The sequence below is a fragment of the Phocoena phocoena genome, chromosome 11, assembly GCF_963924675.1.
Source record: "Phocoena phocoena chromosome 11, mPhoPho1.1, whole genome shotgun sequence".
Classification (NCBI taxonomy): domain Eukaryota; kingdom Metazoa; phylum Chordata; class Mammalia; order Artiodactyla; family Phocoenidae; genus Phocoena; species Phocoena phocoena.
Window position 1 is genome coordinate 80929663 of NC_089229.1, and position 27450 is coordinate 80957112.

Consider the following 27450-nt stretch of genomic DNA (forward strand, 5'->3'; position numbering starts at 1 on the left):
ATATTTAATTAGCAGTTTGAGCTGCTCTACATTTTACTAACAGATGTAACATTCAAAACATGTGCCATTATAATACATCTGTCGTACAGATGCACTTAAATGCGAGAGCTTTGTGGCAAATAGCAGTAATGGCTCATCAGCTTAGCAAAAAGTTGGACAGAACCGACATTATTTTCTTTAAGATGTGGATTTTAAAATCATTTAAAGAGTGAATTTCTGTAATCTAATGGATATATTTTATTTTTTAACAGCTTTATTGAAATAGTCACACATCCTAAAATTCACCCTGCTGAAGTATACAGTTCAGTGGTTTTTAGCATATTCACAGATTTGCAAACAACACCCACTGTCTAATTTTAGAACATTTTCATTACCCGCAAAAGAAACCTCACGCCCATTAGCAGTCACTCTCCATTCCCTCCCCCACCTCCTGTCAACCACTAATCTACTTTCTGTCTCAATGGATTTACCTCTTCTAGATGTTTCATATAAATGCAATCATAATATATGTGGTCTTATATAACTGCCTTCTTTCACTTAGCATAATGTTTTCAAGGCTCATCCATGTTGTAACTTGTATCAGTGCTTCATTACCTCTTTATTGCCAAATAATATTCCATCATATGGATAGATCACATTCTCTCTACCCATTTATCATTGATGGACATTTGGGTTGTCCCTACTTTTTAGCTATTATGAATAATGCTGCTATTAACATTCACGTACAAGTGTTTGTATGGACGTATGTTTTTATTTTTCTTTTGCATATCCCTATGCAAAAGGGGTCATATGCAAACTCTATGTTTAATTTTTAGGAACTGCAAAACAGTTTTCCAGAATGATGGCACCATTTTATTATGGTCATCAATGTATAAGAGTCCCAATTTTTCCACATTAACAGTGTCGTTATTGTCTGTCTCTTTTTATTTTAGCCATCCTAGTGGGGGTAAAGTGGTACCTAAGGGTGAATATTTTAAAGGACAGCAATTTCATATTGTCTGTGCTTCATAAATTAGTTAAATGCATCTCTCTTATTTATTTACTTTTCCATGGCTCTTCATTTGTAAGTAAAATATACCTCTTGTCTCTGTCAATATTGTCACTTTGTTTACTGATTTTAATGTAGGCCCAGTTCAGAGTATGTGACATCAAAACGTAAGATGGTGGTGAACTGAAGTATTATACACAACATGTAGCGGTAAGAAAGGGAAAACACTAAAGACAAATAGTTTATTTAAATCTCTGGTATAATTTCATCTTGCTTTATGTGAAAAATGGGTGTGATAGTAGTACCAGATACTGTGAAGCTTTGTTGAGTTCCAATGCCAGATTAAAAGATATTCTTTTTTTTTTTGCGGTACACGGGCCTCTCACTGTTGTGGCCTCTCCCGTTGCGGAGCACAGGCTCCGGACGCGTAGGCTCAGCGGCCATGGCTCATGGGCCTAGCCACTCCGTGACATGCGGATCTTCCCGGACCGGGGCACGAACCCGTGTCCCCTGCATCGGCAGGCGGACTCTCAACCACTGCGCCACCAGGGAAGCCCCGATATTCTTATTTTTTCATTCAATGTGATATACATCTCATCAGTTCTAATACGCCATCAGTTGTATCACTGGAAAAAAAAAGAATGTTGCCAGTTGAGCTATGATAAACCGTTAATTTTAGAGTGACCTGTGATTCAGGAATGTTAAAATTTGGGGAAAATTTTAGAATTTTGTTAGAATCATTGAAATGTAATAGGAGATGTGCTAGTGCACTTTTTTGGGGGGGAGGGGACCCACTCATCTATGCTACCAATACCCACAGGAGAAAACAAGACTTTTCATACCTCAAAGATTTGATAAATACCTTTTTTACACATATTAATATCCAGAAGTATAAAAGTGATATATTACACACACTCACGCGCGCGCGCACACACACACACACACACACACACACACACAGATAAAGAAGAGAGGGAGAGTCATCAACTTATTATTACCCAGTTTGGGAGTATGAAATTAGCAACCTATAGTTCACTGAAATTCTTTTTCCTGTATTCTTTAATTTATTAATTGAAAGTAGCTTGTTTCCCTCAAATCAAATTTTTTCAAGATTGTGTTTTCTTTTCAGTCTGAGAACGTTGTTTTGTTCCTTTCCAAAGCTAACTAGACAGGTGATTCACAAGCCTGTGAAAATGTTTATAATGCAGAAACCTCTCACCCCAGCACTACCAAGCAGCTCTACTTCCATATCAGCAAATGTGCTTTGCATGTTATTAGACATAAAGTGTTACTTCCTTAGTGCCCTGGATTCCAGTTACAGTTGAGGATGTGTAAAGTAGTGAAGTATCTGCCATGGTGTATGCCAGAGGGGATCAAAATGACTTTCAAAATAGTGTTCACGAGACTGTAATAAGCCTAGTCAAAGACTTTCTGCAAAAGCCTTCCTAAGGTAGGCATTTGACACTTTGTCTTTTAATGAACTCAGGCATCTTTAGGTTGGTTTGGATTGAGATCTTGTTTTCTTTGGGTAATAATTGTACTGGTGCTTTGAAATGTTGTCGAACATTTATGGAATTCCTAGATTCTACTAGTTCTAGTCTCACAGTTTTTCATTGTGGAATTCTTTGAAAGTTATGGTTAACATATAGAACACAGTTGGGAGGTATAAGAAGATACTTGCTTATATAACAGTAGGCAAAATATATCATCTCATGACAATTTGATTCAAGAAATCCTCAACATTAGACCTACATAATTTTTATTGTCACTAAAGAAAACACTAAAGGAAAACATGATTTTCATTTGATGAGGGGAAAATGAGATAAAATAGAATTAATTTTATCTTTTGTTATAAATTATGGCACACCCAAACATAATATTTTTAAAAGAAAATAGTAACTTTGTATCTTTTAAGGTGATACATTTACGTAATATTAAGAATTAACGTTGCTCAGTCAGATCCTTGCAGTGATGCACAGCGTCATGGTGGTTTCTGTGTTTGTTTTTCAGTAAAGTATGAACATCCTATTTCATTAGACATATGGTGACAGGGAAGAACTTAGACTAGACTTTCGGCATATTAGCGTATTCTCTTGCATTAGGCCATATCACAATCATTGATTAATATTTTACCTTCCAATTTTTCAGAGTGAATGTTAGAATTGTTTACTTTTTCTTTTTGGTATTCTAACATTTTGCTTGTTGGATTCCAACATAACTTCCTTCTTTCAGCCATAAAACTATAGTTATTGAGTTTGTACACTAAAAACATTTAATATGCAAGTAACATTAAATATATCTCAAATATCTGCCCAAGTTGTAAGACATGATAGATACCATATATTGCAGTCCTTAAATAGGTGGCACTCAGTACAAATCTTTTTTGGTAGATAGTGATCTCTCATTCAGAATCATTGGTTTAGACATTCATTCAAAAGTATTTATTAAGTACTTAATGTGCCAGGTTTTGCACTAGGTGTTGGAGTTGTTTGCTGGGCAGCCAAAAAGGGGAAAAAAAGCACAGTCCCTGTGCTTGTGGTGCCTATAATCTAGTAGAAGGAGATAGAAATCGTTCAAACACTGATATAAAATAGCTATAAAACTAAAATACTTGGTGAATGAAGGGCAGGATATTATGAGAGGACTGAATGAGAACTAGCTTAGTAAGGTTAGAGGGAATGACTCTGATATGGTTGCGCTCAGACCTAAAGGTTGAGTAGGAGTTAACTAAGCAAAGCTGGGAGTACTTGGGGATGGGGGTACACAGAAAGCATGGCTGGCCAAAGGAAACCTCATCTGCTAATGCCTTGAGGAAGAGGAGACATGATGAGACACTGAAAGGCCTGTGTGGCAGGAGGAAGATATAGATTGATTCAGAGAACAAGGATGACAACGGTTCAAGATTTGTAGATGTTGGATCATGAGTCCTTACCTAAACCATGCTATGGGTTTGGGTCAGTGTTCAAAAGTCACAGAACATGATATGCAGGAAGCAACCATCATGATGCTTAAATATAATATTGAATTTATATGAAATAATATATACAACATCATTTAAAATTATGAAGCATACCAATACAATGAAGACCCGTGAATCCCCCAGCCAACTGAAGAATAGCTTGTATCTACCTATGTGTTTTGGCCTCCCCTTCCAGAGGCAGAGGCAACTAGGACATCTCAGTTTTAATACCACACTACGTGTCTTCTAGGGCTTTTTTTTTTCTCTCAAGATCATGTTTCTGAGATTCATCAAGGTTGTTGTGTGTTGCTGAGGCTCAAGTTTTTTATATTTACCAAAGATATTATTACCCTCTGGGAATATACTACAATTTACTGATCCGTTTTTCCTGTCAGTGGATATCTGGATTGATTCCAGTGTTTTGGTTTATTTTTTGCCTGTTTGTTTTGCTGTCAATGCTTATATAAATGTCTAGGATGTGGTACTATGTGTCTCCTGGAGCACATGTTTCCTTGGGAATGTAATTGCTGGGTGAGAACATGTTTTCTAAAGTGGTTGTACCAATTTTCATTCCTACAATTGGTCCACATCCCCTCCAGCACTTCGTTTTGTCAGACTTCTTAATTTTTGCCAATCTAGTGGGTGTAAGATGGTGGCTTATGGTAGTCTTTCTTTTTTTAATTATAGTTGATTTAAAATGTTGTGTTAGTTTCAGGTGTATAGCACAGTGATTCAGTTATATATATATTCTTTTTCAGTATAATCTTAATTAATACTCCCTAATTACTAATAAAAGGTAAGCATGTTTTCATGTTTATTGGCCATATGTGTTTCTTATAAGAAATGCCAGTTCAGTTCTCTTGTCTACTTTTCCACCAGATTTTTTTCTCATTGATTTGTAAGCATTTTATGTATTCATGTATATTCAGTTATAGTTCTCTGTTGTTTCACAACCCTCTGAATGACAGAGAATGAATTGGGGGGGGCACCAAGTGCATATGGGGAGCCTAGTTAGGAAGCACAGTATTTCCTAATGGACACTGTGTGATAATTTTATAAATGTTTTAAATATTTTTTCTTACATTTCTTATGTTAAAAACAAATATTAGGAAGAAATATTGCTCTTTTCTAAGAGAACATTGGACCTTTGGTCTTCCCACTTAACACTACTTTAAGAAAAGTTGATCTAAATTGGCTTCTGAAGAGTTTTGCTTTGTACACGCACTAGGGATGCTTGAAACTTATGCACGTGTATGTGTTATTTTTATGAAACCATAGCATACTGATCAAGTTGGCTTCAAAGTTATCTTCTACGAAATGAATGCTGTTTTTCATTTGCCTTCTCTTAAAAATTTATAGGAAGTTGGAACTGGATATTTATGTCAGAACTTAAAAGCTGTGGGTGTCTTCATGGCACTGGACATTGTCATATCCTATATATGCCAGTTGCGCAAGTCTTTCTCAAATGAAGCTTCTTTTTTAAAACATTAAACAAAATATTACAATAGCTGTTTATTTAGTACTTATGGGCTAAGGACATAAAGCTTTCCATAAACAATTTCTTTTTCTTAAAATAGTCCTGCAGTGTGGATATTATTACACAAAGATGGGGAAACTGAGTCTGAGGGCAGCTAAGTAAAATTCTTGAGATCACAAAGCCAGTGGTAGAACTCAGATCAAACCAGTGGTGTAAAGTGGTGTCGCCAATTTACACTCATCAACAGTGTATGAAAATTTCCATTGCTCCATAATCCTTGCCAACATTTTGCACTGTGAATCCATTTTGTTTTTTAAAGGAGCAAGCCGCTTTTTTAAAAATTTTTTATTTATTTTATTTTTGGCTGCATTGGGTCTTCGTTGCTGTGCTTGGTCTCTAAAACATTATCATTTTCACCAAGTGCACAGCTTTCCAATGTTGAGCCCTTTCGTAAATCACATGATTATGTGTTAAACTGTGTGCAGATAGATATCATCTCATTTAATTCTCAAGAGCTTCCCTTGAAGTTGTGCTATGCAGAGCTCCTCTTCATTCCATTGACTCTGTAGATACTTCTATCTGAGGAAATTCTAAATATATTCTGAACTTATTAAAATTTGGCTTCATACTTCCTTTGTCAAAATATTTGCATTGATTGATAAGTAATGCAAGTGCTAGTTTTCTCCTTCCCTTTCAAGGATAATTTCTTTCTAGTATTTTTGGGAAAAGGGATTAGGTTTCTCTCTCTCTCTTTCTGTAAGGGGGTGGGTATTCTACCATGCTGTTCTCTTGATAACTCTTACAAGTCCTGTGCTCCTCTCACTGCCCCGTGGGCCAAGACCCTCTTGGTTGTAGGTGGTAGGTTCCCAGCTTGGAGCTCATGAACTACACTGAAACAGGAAGGTGAATATAGAAACAGGAAGGTGAATATAGGGCTGGAGTGTGCTGGTCTTACCTCTCTGTCTTTTTTTCTTTTTGTTTTGTTTTGTTTTTGTCTTGTTTTTTTTTGTTTGTTTCTTTGTACATCTTTAGCTTTACTAAGAATGTCAAATTGTTTTTCAAAGTAGCTGTACCAATTTGCCCAGCTATCAGTGTTCTGTTTGCTCACATCTTTGTAAAAGCTTGATGTTGAAAGAATTTAAAATTTTTTCCAGTTGTGTAGGTGAGAAATCTCTTACTGCAGTTTAAGTTTTCATTTCTCTAATTACTTGTGAGGTTGATTATCTATTTTCTTATGTTTATTGGCTACTTGGCTTTTCTCTTCCATGACGTGCCTGTTTGAGCCTTTTGCTCGTTTTCTTTTGGATGATATATGCTTTTTTTCTAGTGTGCAGGAATTCCTTAAACACTATACACACACACACACATATATAATATCTTTTCCCAGTTTGTGGTTTTAATGATGTGTTTTAATTAATGGAAGCTCTCAATTTTACTGTAGTCTTTTATAGTTTGCAGTTTTAATTTATTGTTTAAAAAACCCTCCCCTACCCCTGTATCATAAATATACTCTCCTCCATAGACCTCTGAAAGTGTTACACTTTTGTCCTTCACATTTAAATCTTGAACCTACCTGGAATTGATTTTTGTGGATTGTGTGAGATACAGGTTGAATTTCAATACTTTATATATTGTTCCTTACCACTGTTACTCCATCTTGCAAAGTTGTACCTATGTATCAGTCTTTACCAAATGATTGTGGAAATATAAGAGGAATCACAGCACTTGAGGATCTAAAACAGATATCACTCTTCCCGTTGTCCAGGAGGGAAACTCTCCAATTGTACTTCACATTATTATTCAGATCAAGGTCAATTCTCTCATTTATTTCCATCTCCTCCCCTTCTTGCTTTGTCCTCTTATGTTCTCTGAGACCTCCCATAAGCTGAATCTTTTTTGCTCTATACCTCTCCATATCATCCTTCAGGTACACAAAGCCTGTGCAGAAGCTTTGAAATTAACCGTTTTTCAAACCATTGAAATTCCATTTTTCCTGGCCTTTGGTGTGAGTGTGCATGCTTGCATTGGCAGCATATTGATTCCATTTTTCTCAGTAACAAGTAGTTTCTATACCGTGAACCAGCGGATTATGGGCTTAACTTTAGTGGTTGTGTGCACTGCCATTTGAGTGTAATTTTATGAGGTAGTGGTTTATGATGTGTGAGTCAAGGAGTTTTGCTTCAATAGGGAAATGGTGTCTAAGGCTTATCTGCTTATCGTCTGATTAGTTACTCTTCTCTCGACTTTATGTTCTGGAGATGAGATGAAGACTGCTTACTCAGAAAGATCCATTTACAAGCAGAAAGATCCATTCTCCAGTACTATGGGTGAAGGGTTGCATAAGTTCTCAACCTCTGAATTTAAGCAGACCCTGTATTAAAATGGGTGAGGTGTATGATTTTGTTGAGTTTCACGTCAGTCCATATGCTTCCTGGAAACCCAATACTGAGAGGCTTTTATTAAACCCCAGAGAAGATAAATAGTTCCCTTTACTTCTCACTAGTTAGAGGGCACAAACTCATCCTCTAAGAAAAGCCTTCTCAGCAACCTTGTTTGTCTAGAGGCTGGGATATTTGATAAACCCAGAATGATGACTTTAAGTCACTCTTATCTCCAGTATCATCATCAAATGTTTTAAATATCATCATTTACTGTGTAAATGTTTAAATTTCACAAATGGAATCAAATGGTCTAGTGAGGATTATTTATGTTGAAAAACAGTGCCATATGTCCTCTACATATTTGAAAATTCTTTTAGCATATGCTTGCTTTTTGCACCCCCTTTCCTAGTTCCTGACACATGGTAGAAATATAATGTCTTTACACTGAATTAGAAAAAGGGAAGAAAGGAGATGGCAGTAGATTGCCATTGTGGCGTATGAATAATTGGTTTAAATTTTTTCCACATTCTTTTTTTTTTGTAACCTCCTTTACAAAAAAAGAATTTCAGAATTCTTTTCAGAGTTATTGAAACATCTGTATGTTTTTCAAAATTATCATGATTGTGTCATTGGATTGATGAAGAGCATCTTGTGAATGTATATAATAACTACTCCTATTGAAGTTTATGTTTCTTATCTTAAGAAAGTGGGGAAAATCATCAGGGGAAAGAATTGGCTTACATTCCTTGGAGTCAGTGACCAAGAAATACAAACCATTAGCCAGTTGGATTATAGGAGATTGGCCACATTTCCTCAAAGGAGTTCCTTAAAGATGGAGTTGATTATAATGACGGATCTAATGTAATTCCACTAGGATACAGCTGTTGCAATAATTTATTTGAAATTAGATACACACCTTTTTAACCCCTGGGAATTCAAATGAGGAAAAATATCTAATCAGACAGGCTATCATTAATGAAAAGGTTAGGGGAAAGCCAGTTAGACTCATACCAAGTTTAATGTTAAAATAAGATTGTGTGGAGACTACAGATACATACAATCACCTCCTTACAGATCTTATCCAAGCTGATTAGCAGCTAATTGTTAGTCTTGGAGGGAAAACCCTAAATTAAGTATCTTCAGTTTGCAATGTTCATTACCTTTTGAATTTCTAGTTGAGGACTTAGTTTTCTAAGATTCTGGTTGTGGTGACACATTTTGATGATGTCTTGATGATATTGCACACGGTGGAAAAAATATTACTTTAGTGTATGATACTTCCAAGGGAACAGGAACAGAGGTAGAATCAGTACCTCAAACATCATCCTTGAACTCTTCACTCGTAATGCTATTAACTCCCGTTAAGGCAAACAGGACTGTGCTTCTTTGAAAATCAAAGAAAACCTTTAGTCCTTTCTAAGACTAATACAGTTTTGTTATCCTTTCTATCCATGAAAGGCAATCATTTCTGACTTCTTAATTTTCTGTTAATTAATTAGTTTATTTATTTTTCGCTGCATTGGGTCTTCGTTGCTGTGTGCGGGCTTTCTCTAGTTGTGGCGAGCAGTAGCTTTCCTTGTTGCGGAACACAGGCTCTAGGCATGTGGGCTTCAGTAGTTGTGGCACGTGGGCTTAGTAGTTGTGGCTCACGGGCTCTAGAGAGCAGGCTCAGTAGTTATGGCACATGGGCTTAGTTGCTCCGTGGCATGTGGGATATTCCCATTCCAGGGCTCGAACCCATGTCCCCTGCATTGGCAGGCAGATTCTTAACCACTGCACCACCAGGGAAGTCCTGAGCTTCTTAATTTTTGATCCATTGGAGTTGATGCAACAGGAAATGGCCAGGAAAAACCCATCATCTAGGATTTTCACAAACTGTCAGTGTGACTTCTCTTTTTATGGAGATGTTTTGTTGTAATTTCAGAAGGTGGTTGTTAGTTATGTTGGCTACATTACATTTAGTACATCTGGGATGTGTTCACATGAAGACATTGGCTAAAAGCTGTGTCTTGTGGCCTGGAATTGACTCTGATATTGAAAAGACTGGGAAGGACATTCCTTGCTACTTGGCCTAATCTAACAAAGACACCTTCTTGGGAAGCCCAGTCAGAAATTCATTTTGGAATTGAAGAACGAGTACAGAAGTTGAACTTCTCAATTGTTGTAGAATTCTTTTCAAAATACGTTTTTAGTTCTTTCCCAAATTTCTGCCATGGCAATTATAGCTCTGAGACTATTATTTATAACCCTGGCACCAGAATTTCTGACCATGGCTCTACGATTACTTTTATTTGAGTTAAAGGAATTTGTGTAAATGACTTGCCTCTGAGCTGTCACCGCTGTAAGGCCAAGACACGTTTGGACGTAACACTTGCCTCCCATGCCTCAAGGCAGAACTCAGTATTTGACAACAGGAATCAGTTCTGCTAAACTAGTGATGTGGCAATATCTAAAGTTTTCCAATCTTAAATGAGGACGATTAAGACAAACAGAACAGAATCCTGCTCCATCTCTGTGTATTCTTCATTCATGTTTAGCACCAAAGTTTGCCTTTTTTGAAAACTATGGAGTTTGAACCAATGTAGAATTTTTTCCACCTAGTTGAAGTTGGAAGGTCCATTGTGAGCCCCGGGTCCATTAGCTCACAAGTATATAATTCCAAGGACTGATTAAAATAGTGGATAACTAAAGATTTTCAAGTAGTTTATCATTTATTATTTTTGCCATTTTCTTAGTATGTGGGACGGTTTGGTATAAAGTGAGAAAGTATGTACAAAATCACCTTGTCAACTGTAAACTGTTCTGTGATCTGAATAATATTAATACTAGCAACAACAGCATCAATTATACACAACTTATATAGCATTTACTATGTGCTGTTCTAAGTACTTTACATATTTTCCCCTATTTAATCATCACTGAAGCCCTCTGAGAGTAAGTGTCATGATCATTCAGTTTGACAATTATGGGACTGGACACAGGGTAGTGAAGTAACTTAAGATATTCCAGTTAGTATGTGGCATAGGGGGGATTGAAATGCTGGCAGTGTGGCTCCAGAGTTGAGAACAGAGATATGGGGAGCCCCCGTCTCCTTTCGGTGGCATTCTGAATGTCATATAGTTAGAAAATATTTGCTTCTAACTAGGCCGGAAGTAGCTAAGAAGAGTGTTGCTCATTTGATTTAGTTGTTTATGAATCTGATAAGCACCTGTGGTTTCATCTGCCTGAAAAGAATTTAGCAATGATGCCAAGTACGGTGCTCATTTTAATGTGATATGGAACACTTCCACTGTCTGATTGGTTTTGAACAGCTTTATTCTTCTAGTAGTATAAAGAGCATTTTTTAAAACAGAGGGTAAAACGTAGCTTTCTATAATATTTATCCTTTAAACTATTGCTTTTCTATCTCTTGGTTGAGTTTCTGGATTAATGTGGTTAAAAGGCTCTTACAGAGAATAAAAAGGGAGCTCATTCACATGGACCTGGGGTTCCACTCACAACAGGTTCTCTTCCAGACAGTGACACTGACTTGTACCATTTCAAGAAAAACAGTCCTGTGTTTTCACGTTTGGCAGTTTTACTTATTACAGCTGGGCCGACTGTATGTTACCAGGTTAGAGTGAGAAGCAATCCATTCATGTGTAGAGGTGAGAACCGTGATTAGTGCAGCAAGCTGAGGTGCCCTTTAAAGAAATTAAGTACTTCAGTCAATGTGTTCTCATGTCTTTCTCCCCAACATACAACCTCAGCCTTATAATTGATGGGTCTAAAAAGGTCTCTTGTAGCATCTCCTTCTGCTGTAATGAGATACACAGTAAAAGCCCATTTGATTCCAAAGAAATGTCTTATTTTGTTTTTCCTCCCCTGTTGGAAGGATGCTTCTTTGGCCAGATGAAGTTAATTTACTCTAAAGGCCTTTCTTTTAAAAGAAAAAAAGAAATTTTCATTTCTTACGTCTTCTCTAAGTGCCCCACTTTGGTTTGACAGGGGCGAGTTGAGTTCTCTTCACTGGTAGAATAAGCTCTTAACACCTCACTATCTCTTCGAAGACTGATCATCACCTTTACTCACAACACCCCACATGAAAAAGTCTTAGAGGAAGAAAACATGAAATAGGGGACAATAATAAATGTCTGTGTTCTAAAAAATTTAAGTGTCAATAAATGAAAGTTGCTATAAGGCTCTGGGCACCTGTTGAGATTCTTGGCACTGTGACATTTAGGACATACATATTTGTTCCACACTGTGCACGAGACAGCTTTGCTGGGATGATCTTCTGGGTTAGCAGGGGAGGTTTGCCATGTAAAGCCTCTTCCGAATCAGCTGTTTGCCCTTAAGCGCTTCCGTAGGGCTTAGTATACATCTCTATTATGGAACCGATGGTATTGCAAATTCTTTGAGGAGAGGGTTATATCTTATTCACCTAAGATAGTGCCTAAAACACACTTGGTACCTAACGAACATTGGTAGAATGGAGGGGAGATAGGACATGTCCATAAACAAGAAGAAGAAGAGCTTTTCAGACAGAGAATATGATGTGAACAAAGAGAAAGACTTAGAAAACTGTGGTCGAGGAATCATCACAGAGTTCAGTTTGGTTATAATATAATGTGTGAAGACACTTTTGGAAGTAACTGTTGAAAGAGTAGAGTAGGCGGGATTTCACAAATCATTGTCAAGTTGGGGGTGGTGGCTAATAGATGATCCCTTAAGTTTGGAGCCTAAAAGACCAGAACGATGTGATCTCCTTGAAATAAATTGAATTTCTTCAGTTTGAGAGGAAAACCGATTTAAGAGAGAAGGAATATTCCCTTCTGAAAAGTTGAGTTTGCGGTGCCACCAGAATCTCCGGATGTAGATAAGGAAATGTAAGTGGAAACAGGATGAGAGGCTCAGGAAAACAAGGTCAAAGCTGAAGGAAACACACTTGGCAGTGAGACCTGCACGGGTGATTGTGCAAGCAAGGGTCAGATGAAGTTGCTGATGGGGAGAAGGAAGCTGAGGGGAGAAGAGCTGAGGACAAAACGTGAAACAAGGCTGGAGAAACAAGGACAACCAAAGCATGAGAGAGAGAAGGAGCAATGAAAGCCACCTGTCTCAGCATAAAAGGCGGGCATGCTGGGGAGGGAGCGTGCAATGCAGCACGGGGAAGTGGCTGGGTTTTGCCATCAAGAGTTGAGTTCAGGTCTTACTCTGTCACCTGCTAGCTGCACAATCTGTAACCAATTACATAAGCTCTTGGGCCACAATTTCCTTACCTTGGCAGTTGTGGTGTTAATTTAAATAGTTTAAACATACAGCCTTTAAATAATACTTTAAAAATTACTCTCGTCTCTTAAAATAATAACCAGTGAACTGGAAGATTTAGAGTTGTCTATATTTCTTATGTACATGCAAGCAACTATATTGCAAAATATATCATTTAAAAAATGTCTTGTAATCCATACAAAATTGAAGATTTAGGAATTTTTGAATTACATGTTTGATACACTGTCTTTTGCCCACTGTCTTCAGAATAGAGCACTTGGAGTTTAAATATAATTCTCTTTGTCTGATCAAGCTTAATTTTTTGAGCACCTGCTGTATACCCAGCACTTTTCTAGCTCTTTTTACTGAGCCCCTCTAACTAAGGCTTTCTCTTTCCAATTCTTAGGGTATTTATTAATCTGTGTTTTCTTTAGCCACCATAAATATTCTTACCAACACTTTTGAAACAATTTAAAACGTATAGTGTTTGTGATTTTCCTAGTATAGTCCATTGAAAATACCTTATTTTATTCTTTATTTCTGGGAGAAGCAAAACTATTGTTATCTTCTTGGGAAACATTTGCAAATTTTTGCCTCAGAAAATATTATGCAGTATAAAGTTACTTTTTCCATGTCTCAAATCATTGATAAAATGCATTTTAAGTGGCACTTTAATGTATTGATATTTTTTCTTTTGCTAGAAAAAGAAACAATAACTTACACTTTTCTAATCCTTTTTATTAGGGTACTACATTAAGAAAAATACTCCTGAATCGGTACTTTAGAGGCAATTATGGTGTCTGTATGAACGGACACCTCTCTGGAGCCTACTGCAAATCTGCACAAGGAGGAGGCAAGACATCATTTTTTCCTCATTTTCGGATTTTTAGAGCGTGTCTGCATGCAGTGCTACTCTAGTATTTTACTTAACATAGCACAAATATAAAAATCATTTAAAGAGCACTATTGTCAGCCACAGCAAAAATAAGAAGATCCTGCCATTTGCGCCAACTAGGATGGACCTCAAGGGCGTTATGCTAAAGTGAACTAAGTCAGACAAAGACAGGCTATCTTTGCTGTCGCTTACATATGTAATCTAAAAACACCAAACTCCCAGACACAGGCATCAGATTTGTGCTTGCCCGAGGCAGGGGGTGGGGAGTAGGGGAATCAAGGGAAAGGGGTCACAAGGAACAAACTTCCAGCTCTAAAATAAATAAATCCAGGAGATGTAATATACAACATGATGACTATAGCTAACAATACTGTACTGCATATTTGAAAGTTGCCAAGAGAATAGATCCTAAAAGTTTTCATCACAAGGAAAATAAATTAACTTTATGAGATGATGAATTTAATTAATCTTATTGTTGTGATCATTTTGCAATATATCATATATCAAAGCATTATGTTGTACACCTTAAACGTACACAATGTTATGTATCATTGACATACGACGTTATATCTCAATAAAACTGGAAAAATAAATTTTAAAAGCACTATTATAAACCTTTGCACAGGGGCTTCCCTGGTGGCGCAGTGGTTGAGAGTCCGCCTGCCAATGCAGGGGACGCGGGTTCGTGCCCCGGTCCAGGAAGATCCCACGTGCCGTGGAGCGGCTAGGCCCGTGAGCCATGGCCGCTGAGCCTGCGCGTCCGGAGCCTGTGCTCCACAACGGGAGAGGCCACAACAGTGAGAGGCCCAAAAACCTTTGCACAATTTTGGGTTCATAAAACAATGGATTTGAACATTTGAATTAATTTTGCCTTCTGACAAAGGTTTATTTATTTGTTTTTCCTAATCACAGGAAGCTTTTCTGGACAAGATTCAGATAAGATGGGGATATCCATGTCAGATATTCAGTGTCTACTGGATAAAGAAGGTGCATCTGAACTTGTCATCGATGTTATAATGAGCACCAAAAATGACAGAATTTTTTCGGAAGGCATTTTATTTGGCATTGCCTTGCTTGAAGGAGGAAATACACAAACTCAGGTACTTGCTTACCATCATGACCATTTGTTACATTCTGTTATTCTGTATTTCTTATTTACTTGTTATAGATACCCAGGGAAAGTAATGTTTTTTCATTAAGCTTCTCACGACTGTTCCCCCACCCAAAAACAACCACATTTTCCTTATATATTTATTTGATTTGCTGTAGTAACTACAGAGCTCCACAAATTATTCGGTGAAGCAGAGCCCTCCTTAGCAGCATCATTTCTAACATGATACCAGAAATTCTGGTTTGCTTAGGGAAATTTTAGGCTTACTTTCAGCAAATCAGGACAACATTTTGACTCATCAAAGAATTAAATGTAGAAGAAAAAGAATTAAGTGCATTAATTAAATGAGGTAATATATATAAACTCCTCGCCCAGTATTTGGCATTAAAACAAGTTCCCATAACATTCCCCACCCATCTCAGATACTTTTTCAGAAGCTCAGAACTCTACCTTTCCCTTTTGCCCCAAATCTCTCAGTGCTCGTTACCCTGTTGCCTCTCCCTGCATTCACTGGTGTGGGGAGAGAAGAACCATGTCTTCTTTCTTCATTCTTGCTCATCCACCTCAGGAGGGGTGCTCACTTGCATGCAGGATCAGACCACTGCTTCTAGAAGGCATGTGTTTCACTTTGAAATTCCTGCCAAGTTGTGTCTGGACTCCCCCCGCTTAAAGGCAGAGCTCGCTCACTGTGTGATCCCTGGAGCTGGGAAGTGTTCCCAGGGAACAGGCATCATCCTCCCAGCCCTGCTGCTCACTGATCTGATATTTCTAGGTTTGCCTTGGTCAGGAAGGAAACGACGCTTACAACTAATCGGAAAATCCAGAATCCATTTTCCCTCTTCATGGCAAGTAGAAGCCACATCTAATTAAACGCTAAAAAAAAAAAAATCATGTTACCTCTGAAGATATCTCTCCAAAACACACGTTATTCTCCTGCTTAAAATCAGTCACTTTCCCTGTAAAGGCAAACTCTACCGTAGTCCATAAGATCCTTCGTGATCTAATCTCTTCAAGTTTTCCATCTTTCCTTTCTTGTTCCATCTCTCCCCTCCCCCGTCCTCTCTCTTGTGCACCTGCTATACTTAGCTCTTGTAGTTCCTTAGATGTGTTGTGCCGTTTCTCATGTCACTTTCTCCTCTTCAAGGACTCAACCCATGAACTTCTTTTGGAAGCCTTTTCTGATCCTATGTCCCACTGGGCAGATTTGTCCACTAGGTACTGTATGCTTCTGCTCTATCCTGCAGGAGTTCATCAGGCCATGATTCCTTAGAGGTTGAGACCACATGTTTTCCATCTTTGCATCCCTTGTGTCTGGCACCATGGCTGGCCCAGCCTAGGGATTCAATAAATGTTCAGGAGTGAATGACTCTATGAATGAGTGGTCCGAATCAAATTCTACCTCATTCACAAAGTCTTCCCTGTCTGGTTGGGGCCTTTGGGACCAGTCCTTTATCTGAGCTCCCACAGCATTTGTTTCTTTGATGCTCACTTGGCACTTGGCCTGTGCAGCTTTGTTTGGTTGTTATTTATATGACATCCTGTCTCTCCAGTTAAATGTCATCTTCTTTAAAGTAGGGGATCATGTCTTGTTCTTTATATCTATGGTGCTTTATAGCCATTCAACGAATATTTGTTGATGTGGATAGCATTCAATGATTTTTGTATAAGAAAACCTTCTTTTAAGATGGGTTATGACAGTCTCACTTACCAGCCTTACCCTATTCGTGTTTCTCACTTATCTACATCATTGTGTAACCCAGATGTCAACTGTGTGCTCCCGGCCCTAAGAGGTCTAGTTGAGGTCAACTTGAATCCTTGCCCTCGCCAAGACTTCTGCCAAAATCCAGGAGGGGTTACATTCTCATAGTCTCGCTGGCCACTAATGTCTTGCTTTCTTCTTAGTTCATGGGCTGTCTTGGCACTTGGCAGCTTCTGTAGTACTGAGGTAGGAATCTGATCCTCTTCCTCAATTTCTATCCTCCTAGCTACATAGATCAATTTATATGTTTAATATACTTTATTAGAGAATGGTTGAGGGGGAGGATAGAGGAGGTGGTTAGATTACAATTTCAAATTGCACGCTAAGAATAGCAACAATGAAAATAATACCTCCACCAAGTGCTATTCTTGGTGCTTTCTGTGTAATAACTTGGTTAATCCTCACAAACAACCTGTGCAGGAACTTGTGTCCTATCTCATCTTAACAAAGAAGAATCTGAGATATACCTAAACTCACATAGCTAGTTAGAGATCAAGCTAGGATTGGAACCCATGCAGACTGGCTCCAGAGTCTGTGCTGTTAACCACTACAAACATCTCCTTTCGAAAATATCCTTCTACCGCCTCACTCCTAGGAAGTTTCACTGGCTGATCACCCTGAGTCACACCCTGGTCTTACTTCATCTCTCTGGTTCCTCACTTCATTTCTCTTCTCTGTCCTCTCATTTCTAGTCTCTAGTCTAGTCTAGTCTTCTTGGGGGAAAGTCCTTCCTCTGTCACATAGATCTGTTTATCTATCACCCGTGGCTCCACCTTAGAGTTTCGTCTTATACTCTGAAGCTCATGGAGGTGCTTCCCCAGTCAAAGCCCACCTCTTTTGTGAGGTAAATCGTTATGCTACCTGTTGAGATTATATACACATATAAAAAGCATACTGTTTATCTTTATTAAAATCATACTGTTCAGCTTTATAGAGCCCTGGTTTTTAAAAGTCTGTGTAAATCATCTGATATTTTGAGCTTAAGGGGTCATTTTATAAATTTAGTGATTTAGAGTCAGAGAATCTGGATTTAAATCCTAGCTCTACCCACTTACTACTTATATAATATTGGGCAAGTTGTTTACATTCACCAAACCATATTTTATTGATCTACAAAATGGAAATAAGAATACCGTGTTCATCACACAGTTGCACTGAAAGAATCAATGAGATAATATGTGTCAAGGAACAACATAAATTATAAAACTTTGTTTTAATAGAACCACAAAGTTCTATAACTTCCTCATTAATATATAGGAATCCCTCTCTACCTTCTAACCCCATTATATTGAAAATATTAGGGTTCAAGCATCAGCTTAATTTATGAGACCACAGAGGTCTCTGAATGCTGAATTTATCCTTTGAATTAACAGAACCAGCTTGACTGTTTCACTGTGGTTGCTATGGTTACTGTGGCTTTTGGGCCTGCTTTCTTGAGTTGCTGCTAGCCCTCTGCTTAGAGCTTCCCCCTTGTAGGTATGAAGCCAACTTGTAAGACTTCATGAAACATTTGGAGAATATGCATCGCCCACATCACAAATTGCAGGACAGGCATCCATTTCAAGCCCTGATGTCATTAGAGTCTCACCTTAAGTTCCAGGACCTGTGAGTCATGGTTTCAGGCATTCTTTCAGGAAAGCATATCTGCAGGAGCCAAACTCCCCAAAATTGACTGTTTAGATATATTGGATTATGGTCAATTCTAGTTGATCTGGAAGTCATTATTTCTTCAGATGTTTTCTTCCCGTTGTCTCTCATCAAGGTTATATAACTCTTTTTTATCAGCACAGTTCCTGGAATTATTATCTTTATTAATTTTTTTTTACTTTCTCTTGTTTGTGTTGCATCTATTCCAAGGTTTTAGTCTTAATAACTTACAATTTCCCCACCCAGTGTGAATCCTGACTTCTCTGGAGTGTACCACCTTTCCCATCTCCTACCTCTTCGGTTACTTCCTGAAGTCATTAAGCAGACCATGATTAGGGCAGATATTCTCAAGTTTCAGTATTTCCACCTCTCCGTGAGATATGTTTTATCATACTTCGGGTGTTGAATCCTTTCTACATCATTATTTACTCTAAAGCAGAATTCACTTTATACATTTTATGGTGGGCTTGCCCTAGACCCCATGCAAAGCAACGTATCTAATAAAGTACCAGAAGAATTTAGTGCCTACTTATCAGTGGGTTCCTGTGAGTGAGGCTGCCATGGTAACACATTCTAAATTAAATGTACTATAATTTAGACAAAGAGAAAAATAACTCTTTATAGACTCACATTTACCATCAGATGAGTGGTTGTTTTCCATGCTAGATTACAAAGTCACAAGGGCAGAGACTGTAGTTGTTTCCCCTGTTTGTTCTATCCCTTCATAGCACGGGACCCGGCACATAGTAGGCCCTCAGTAAATATGTGTTGAATCAAAACATGACTTCATAATAATATAAAAATCAAAGCGCTCTTTGCATACCCCTTCTTACAGTACCTTTGTAAAATTTTAAAACAAATAATCAGTAAAGATGAATTCAATAACATGAAATTATGTTGGATTTTAGTGGAAAGTGCTAAGCAAATACAAGCTATTATTAGGACACAGTAAGTAGTACAGGAGACTAGCAAAGCTGTCAGTTTATGAAATAATCATGGGCAGCACATTAAATATAGACTTTTATCCATAATGCTTATGTTTATTTCAAACATAAAAACATTATTTTCTCCCCTTGGGTATAGATGTCTTAAAATATGTTTTCTTGCAGTATTCCTTCTACCAGCAGTTGCATGAACAAAAAAAGTCAGAAAAATTCTTCAAAGTTCTCTATGACCGAATGAAGGCTGCTCAGAAAGAGATAAGATCAACAGTGACAGTTAATACCATAGACTTAGGTAACAGAAAAAGGGATGATGACAACGAATTAATGACATCTGGCCCACGCATGAGAGGTAAAGAAATAGTTGAGTATTGGGGAGAATAGAGTGAGAGAAAAGAGGGGTAACACAGTTTTTAGATCTCTCTTATGTTTTTTATCTCACTTGTCTTAGTCTAATTATTCCAGCTGTGACTCTGTTTATGGAACTCCATCCTTGAATTTTTGTGGTCATGGGGTTGACCTTGAAAGAGCTCTGTAGGGCCAGGCTCAAGCAAGGAGTTATCAGTGCAAAGCAACAAGTGACATGAAAATGTTTGATTTCAGTGTGAAATTTATGGTTAAGAACAACTGCCCAAACCTTCTGAATGTTCATGAAATTTAAACTGTAAGAACAGGAATTACAGCAATAAACCCTATGAAAGATTTTTGATATTTGGAATAATGAAGTCATCAGTGTAGTAAATACAAATCGTCTAAATATTAACATTTTTGAAGTTTGCCCTATTTTCCCACCTTCTCGTATTCAGGAACTCTGACATTTTATATTTATCACAAAGACAGGAGCCCTTCTAAAATTGGCTAAGCATTAAGATCTTTTTTTTAATATCCCAGTGCAAAGTTAATTTTTTAGTTGCTACCTCTTGGATTCTTTTTGGGAAATTCTTGCACCTCTTGTCAGGTGATTTTAAATTCAATTGTTAGAGAATTTGGATAACTGTCTTTTTTTTAATTAGCAAAAGGAAGTTAATTCATAAATATAAGAATACTGCTTTATTTTCAGTGCGAGATTCATCATTACATTTAAAAGAGGGAATGAAAGGGCAATTAACAGAAGCTTCTTCGGCAACATCCAAAGCATACTGTGCGTACAGAAGAGAAATGGATCCAGAAATAGACATCATTTGCACAGGATCAGAAGCGGGAAACGCTGAGGAAAAGTCCGCGGAGGAAGTAACAATGAGTCCTGCCATTGCCATCATGCAGCCAATTTTGAGATTTCTTCAGTTACTCTGTGAGAATCACAACCGGGAACTGCAGGTATTTGTTCTATTTTGTGTGAAAGCCGAGCATACAGCCTATGATTATAGGTAGTTAAATTCAAATAAAACTAACAAGTAGTTTTGGAGAGAGTTTGGGAGAAACAATAAAAACAATAGTGCTCTTCTGAAATGGAAGAAACTTTGGTATCTAAGTGAAGAAGAGTGAGAGGAAAATTCCTTTATGCATGAAAAAAAATCAGGCTCCTATGGTATCATTCTTTGCATTTTCAACTCACATCTCTTTAGCCTCAGTGGGTATCCTCTAACCTTAGGACTCCGGGATTTGTTAAGTAAGGTCCCATTTGCCTCATCAGTACGTTTCATGGTTTTATAAGACTGTGGAGGCTTTCATCGTTCCCAACTCAGTTCATATTTCTTGAGTGTGGATACAGAGTATCTTTGTATGTCTTCATTAGAAACAGAGTTAATATAGAAGAGGATTTTTTTTTTTTGGCTTTTGAAGTATAGTTGATTTACAGTATAGTTTTAGTTTCAGGAGTACAGTAAAGTGATTCATATATATATATATACATATATTTCCTTTTTAAAATTCTTTTCCATCATACCTTATTATGAGATATGGAATAGTTCCCTGTGCTATAGAGTAAATCCCTATTATTTATCTACTTTATATATGGTAGTGTGAATCTGTTAATCCCATACTCCTAATTTTTCCCTCCTCCTTCCCCCTTCCCCTTTGGTAACCATAGGTTTGTTTTCTGTCTGTTTCTGTTTTGTAAATAAGTTTATTGGTACTATTTTTTTAGATTCCACATATAAGTGGTATCTCTCTAGGTCAATCCATGTTGCTGCAAATAGCATTGTTTCAATCTTTTTTTATGGCTGAGTAATATTCCAGTGTGTGTGTGTGTGTGTGTGTGTGTGTGTGTGTGTGTGTGTTACATCTTCTTTATCCATGTGTCTGTTGATGGACACTTCGGTCGCTTCCATGTCTTGGCTATTGTAAGTAATGCTGCTGTGAATATAGGGGTAAGTGTATCTTTTTGAATTAGAGTTTTTGTCTTTTCTGGGTATATGCCAAGGAGTGGGATTGCTGGATCATATGGTAACTCTATGTTTATTTTTTAAGGACCATCCACACTTTTCTATAGTGGCTGCACCAATTTACATTCCCACCAATAGTGTAGGAGGGTTCCCTTTTCTTCACACCCTCTCCAGCATTTATTTATTGTAGACTTTTTGATGATAGCCATTCTGACTGGTGTGAGGTAGTTTGGATTTGAATTTCTCTAATAATTAGCAGTGTTGAGCATCTTTTCATATGCTTGTTGGCCATCTGTATGTCTTCTTTGGAGAAATGTCTCTTTAGGTCTTCTGCCCATTTTTCAACTGAGTTGTTTGCTTTTTTGATAGTGAGTTGTATGAGCTGTTTATATATTTTGGAAATTAATCTCTTGTCGGTTGCATCATTTGCAAATATTTTCTCCCAGTCTGTAGGTTGTCTTTTCGTTTTGTTGATGGTTTCCTTTGCTGTGCAAAAGCTTATAAGTTTTATTAGATCACATTTGTTTATTTTTGCTTTTATTTCTTTTACCTAGGAAGACTGACCTAAGAAAATATTGCTACAATTTATGTCAGAGAATATTTTCCCTATGTTCTCTTCTAGGAGTTTTATGGTGTTATGTCTTATATTTAAGTCTCTAAGCCATTTTGAATTGATTTTTGTGTATGGTGTGAGGGAGCGTTCTAACTTCATTGATTTACTTGGGGAAGAGGATTTTTTACAGCAGTGAAGGTTGATACCTTTGTAAATTAATATGATCCTGGCCTTACATCTTTGGTACATATTTTGTTGTCAAATAGATGAACTTAGGTGTGCCTAGGAATTTTGGCCCCTCTGTTTTGGGCATCATTTGTACATGCTGCTTATGTCACCATAGAAAAACCACATGAATGGTGACATCATTTCTAAGAGCACGACTCCAGTATTAGAGCGACAGCAGAGTTTGAAGCTGTGTTTTCTAGTAAGCATCTAAAGTGCAGGTGTTCTGAATTGGTAAGAGAGGGTAGATTCATATTAATTTGGATTGAATATCCTCCAAGGAGATGAGACCCTCAGGAATTAATGAATGGTGGAAGCCATGACTCTTGTGGACCACCCCACCACAACTTGGAGAGAGCTGCTGCAGAGCTGTCAGCAGGAAAAGACCAGAAGCTTTATTTGCAGAGGGAAGATATTGAATATGTGCCTGTGCACTTATCCCGACCCATGTGGTCTGTCCATGTGGGAAGTGGACATGTAGTATCTGATCAAACATCTTCCTGATAGGAATGTGGGATCAAACAATTTGGAAAATGCTACTTTATAAAAGAGTTTTGTTTTATTACAAATAAGTGTTAGAATTATTCACAATAGTTAATATATAGAAGCAGCCCCAGTGTCCATTAACAGATGAATGGATACACAAAATGGGGTGTATACAGAAAATATAATATCATTCAGCCTTAACAAGGAAGGAAGTTCTGACACGTGCTACAACGTGTATGAACCTGGGGGCATTATGCTAAGTGAAATAAGACACACAAAAAGACAAATCCTGTGTGATTCCACTTGTATGAGATAGAGTAGTCAAAATAATGAAGACAAAGTAGAAGGGTGGTTGTCAAGGGCTAGGGAGAGGGAGAATGGGGAGTTGTGAATAGGTGTAGAGTTTTAGTTTTACAAAGATGAAAGGAGTTATAGAAATGGATGATGGACATGGTGGCTAAACATTATGAATATGTTTAATACCACCCGTCTGTGTACACTTAAAAATGGTTAAGAGTAAATTTTATGTATATTTTGCCACAATACAAAAAATTGGGAAAAAAATCACAAATGCAAACTAAAAGGAAATAGAATAAATGGTAGAAATGAATTCAAATGAATTAAATAGTAAATTAAATTAGTGAAAATAAGTAATAAATTAAAATAAAATAAAAGTTTCCATCTTTGCTTACCCTTTCACCAGGTTTATTCCCCCATGAAATCACTTTTTTTTGTTTGTTTATACAGCATGTTCTTATAAGTCATCAATTTTATACACATCAGTGTATACATGTCAATCCCAATCTCCCAATTCATCACACCACCACCCCCATCCCCCCGCAGCTTTCCCCCCTTGGTGTCCATACGTTTGGTCTCTACATCTGTGTCTCAACTTCTGCCCTGCAAACCAGTTCATCTGTAGCATTTCCCTAGGTTCCACATATATGCGTTAATATGCGATATTTGTTTTTCTCTTTCTGACTTACTTTACTCTGTATGACAGTATCTAGATCCATCCACGTCTCAACAAATGACCCAATTTCATTTCTTTTTATGGCTGAGTAATATTCCATTGTATATATGTACCACATCTTCTTTATCCATTCGTCTGTCAATGGGCATTTAGGTTGCTTCCATGACCTGCCTGTTGTAAATAGTGCTGCAATGAACATGGGGATGCATGTGTCATTTTGAATTATGGTTTCCTCTGGGTATATGCCCAGTAGTAGGATTGCTGGGTCCTATGGTAATTCTATTTTTAGTTTCTTAAGGAACCTCCATACTGTTCTCCATAGTGGCTGTATCAATTTACATTCCCACCAACAGTGCAAGAGGGTTCCCTTTTCTCCACACCCTCTCCACATTTGTTGTTTGTAGATTTTCTGATGATGTCCATTCTAACTGGTGTGAGGTGATACCTCATTGTAGTTTTGATTTGCATTTCTCTAATAATTAGTGATGTTGAGCAGCTTTTCATGTGCTTCTTGGCCATCTGAATGTCTTCTTTGGAGAAATGTCTATTTAGGTCTTCTGCCCATTTTTAGATTGGGTTGTTTGTTTTTTTAATATTGAGCTGCATGAGCTGTTTATATATTTTGGAGATTAATCCTTTGTCCGTTGATTCGTTTGCAAATATTTTCTCCCATTGTGGGGGCTGTCTCTATATCTTGTTTATGGTTTCCTTTGCTCTGCAAAAGCTTTCAAGTTTCATTAGGTCCCATTTGTTTACTTTTGTTTTTATTTCCATTACTCTAGGAGGTGGATCGAAAAAGATCTTGCTGTGATTTATGTCAAAGGGTGTTCTTCCTATGTCTTCCTCTACGAGTTTTATAGTGTCCAGTCTTACATTTAGGTCTCGAATCCATTTTGAGTTTATTCTTGTGTATGGTGTTAGGGAGTGTTCTAATTTGATTCTTTTCATGTAGCTGTCCAGTTTTCCCAGCAGCACTTATTGAAGAGACTCTCTTTTCCTCCATTGTATATCCTTGTCTCCTTTGTCATAGATTAGTTGACCATAGGTGCATGGGTTTATCTCTGGGCTTTCTATCTTGTTCCATTGATCTATGATTCTGCTTTTGTGCCAGTACCATATTGTCTTGATTACTGTAGCTTTATAGTATAGTCTGAAGTCAGGGAGTCTGATTCCTCCAGCTCTGTTTTTTTCCCTCAAGACTGCTTTGGCTATTTGGGATCTTTTGTGTCTCCATACAAATCATGTCATGTCATCTGCAAACAGTGACAGTCTTACTTATTCTTTTCCAATTTGTATTCCTTTTATTTCTTTTTCTTCTCTGATTGCTGTGACTAGGACTTCCAAAACTATGTTGAATAATAGTGGCGAGAGTGGACATCCTTGTCTTGTTCCTGATCTTAGAGGAAATGCTTTCAGTTTTTCACCATGGAGAATGATGTTTGCTGTGGGTTTGTCATATATGGCGTTTATTATGTTGAGGTAGGTTCTCTCTATGTCCACTTTCTGGAGAGTTTTTATCATAAATGGGTGTTGAATTTTGTCAAAAGCTTTTTCTGCATCTATTGAGATGATCATATAGTTTTTATTCTTCAATTTGTTAATATGGTGTATCACATTGATTGATTTGCATATATTGAAGAGTCCTTGCATCCTTGGGATAACCCCACTTGGTCATGGTGCATGATCATTTTAATGTGCTGTTGGATTCTGTTTCATAGTATTTTGTTGAGGATTTTTGCATCTATATTCATCAGTGATATTGGTCTGTAATTTTCTGTTTTTGTAGTATCTTTGTCTGGTTTTGGTATCAGGGTGATGGTGGCCTCATAGAATGAGTTTGGGCATGTTCCTTCTTCTGCAATTTTTTGGAAGAGTTTGAGAAGGACGGGTGTTAGCTCTTCTCTAAATGTTTGATAGAATTCACCTGTGAAGCCATCTGGTCCTGGACTTTTGTTTCTTGGAAGATTTTTTATCACAGTTTCAATTTCATTGCTTGTTATTGGTCTGTTCATATTTTCTACTTCTTCCTCGTTCAGTCTTGGGAGGTTATATCTTTCTAAGAATTTGTCCATTTCTTCCAGATTTTCCATTTTATTGGCATAGAGTTGCTTGTAGTGGTCTCTTAGGATGCTTTGTATTTCTGCAGTGTCTGTTGTAACTTCTCCTTTTTCATTTCTAATTTTATTGATTTGAGTCCTCTCTTTTTCTTGATGAGTCTGGCTAATGGTTTATCGATTTTGCTTGTCTTCTCAAAGAACCAGCTTTCAGTTTTATTGATCTTTGCTATTGTTTTCTTTGTTTCTATTTCATTTATTTCTGCTCTGATCTTTATGATTTCTTTCCTTCTGCTAACTTTGGGTTTTGTTTGTTCTTCTTTCTCTAGTTCTTTTAGGTGTAACGTTAGATTGTTTATTTGAGTTGTTTCTTGAGGTAGGCTTGTATAGCTATAAACTTGCCTCTTAGAACTGCTTTTGCTACATTCCCATAGGTTTTGGATCGTTCTGTTTTCATTGTCATTTGTCTCTAGGTATTTTTTGATTTCCTCTTTGATTTCTTCAGTGATCTCTTGGTTATTTAATAACATATTGTTTAGCCTCCATGTGTTTGTGTTTTTTACTTTTTTTCCCTGTAATTGATTTCTAATCTCCTAGTGTTGTAGTCAAAAAAGATGTTTGATATGATTTCCATTTTCTTAAAGTTACTGAGGCTTGATCACCGAAGATGTGGTCTATCCTGGAGAATGTACTGTGAGCACTTGAGAAGAAAGTGTCATCTGCTGTTTTTGGATGGAATGTCCTATAAATATCAATTAAATCTATCTGGTCTATTGTGTCATTTAAACCTTCTGTTTCCTTATTTATTTTCATTTTGGATGATCTGTCCGTTGGTGTAAGTGAGGTGTTAAAGTCCCCCACTATTATTGTGTTACTGTGGATTTCCTCTTTTACAGCTGTTAGCAGTTGCCTTACGTATTGAGGTTCTCCTACGTTGGGTGCATATATATTTATAATTGTTATATCTTCTTCTTGGATTGATCCCCTGATCATTATGTAGTGTCCTTCGTTGTCTCTTGTAACATTCTTTATTTTAAAGCCTATTTTATCTGATATGAGTATTGCTACTCCAGATTTCTTTTGATTTCCATTTGCATGGAATATCTTTTTCCATCCCCTCAGTTTCAGTCTGTATGTGTCCCTAGGTCTGAAGTGGGTCTCTTGTAGACAGCATATATATGGGTCTTGTTTTTGCATCCATTCAGCAAGCCTGTGTCTTTTGGTTGGAGCATTTAATCCATTCACGTTTAGGGTTATTATCGATATGTATGTTCCTATGACCATTTTCTTAATTGTTTTGGGTTTGTTTTTGTAGGTCCTTTTCTTCTCTTGTGTTCCCCACTTAGAGAAGTTCCTTTAGCGTTTGTTGTAGAGCTGGTTTGGTGGTGCTGAATTCTCTTAGCTTTTGCTTGTCTGTAAAGCTTTTGATT

General features: G+C 37.3%; 1 protein-coding gene across 3 annotated transcripts in view; it reads left to right on the forward strand.

Annotated features, from left to right (window-relative positions):
* Positions 1 to 27450, forward strand: part of ITPR2 (inositol 1,4,5-trisphosphate receptor type 2) — a 523170-nt gene that overhangs the window by 343709 nt on the left and 152011 nt on the right. For all 3 annotated transcript variants that reach the window (XM_065887013.1, XM_065887016.1, XM_065887015.1), the window contains exons 38-41: positions 13797 to 13905; positions 14860 to 15047; positions 19574 to 19757; positions 20466 to 20722. In XM_065887013.1, the coding sequence (XP_065743085.1) occupies positions 13797 to 13905; positions 14860 to 15047; positions 19574 to 19757; positions 20466 to 20722 (738 nt within the window). The remainder of the gene's footprint in view (positions 1 to 13796; positions 13906 to 14859; positions 15048 to 19573; positions 19758 to 20465; positions 20723 to 27450) is intronic.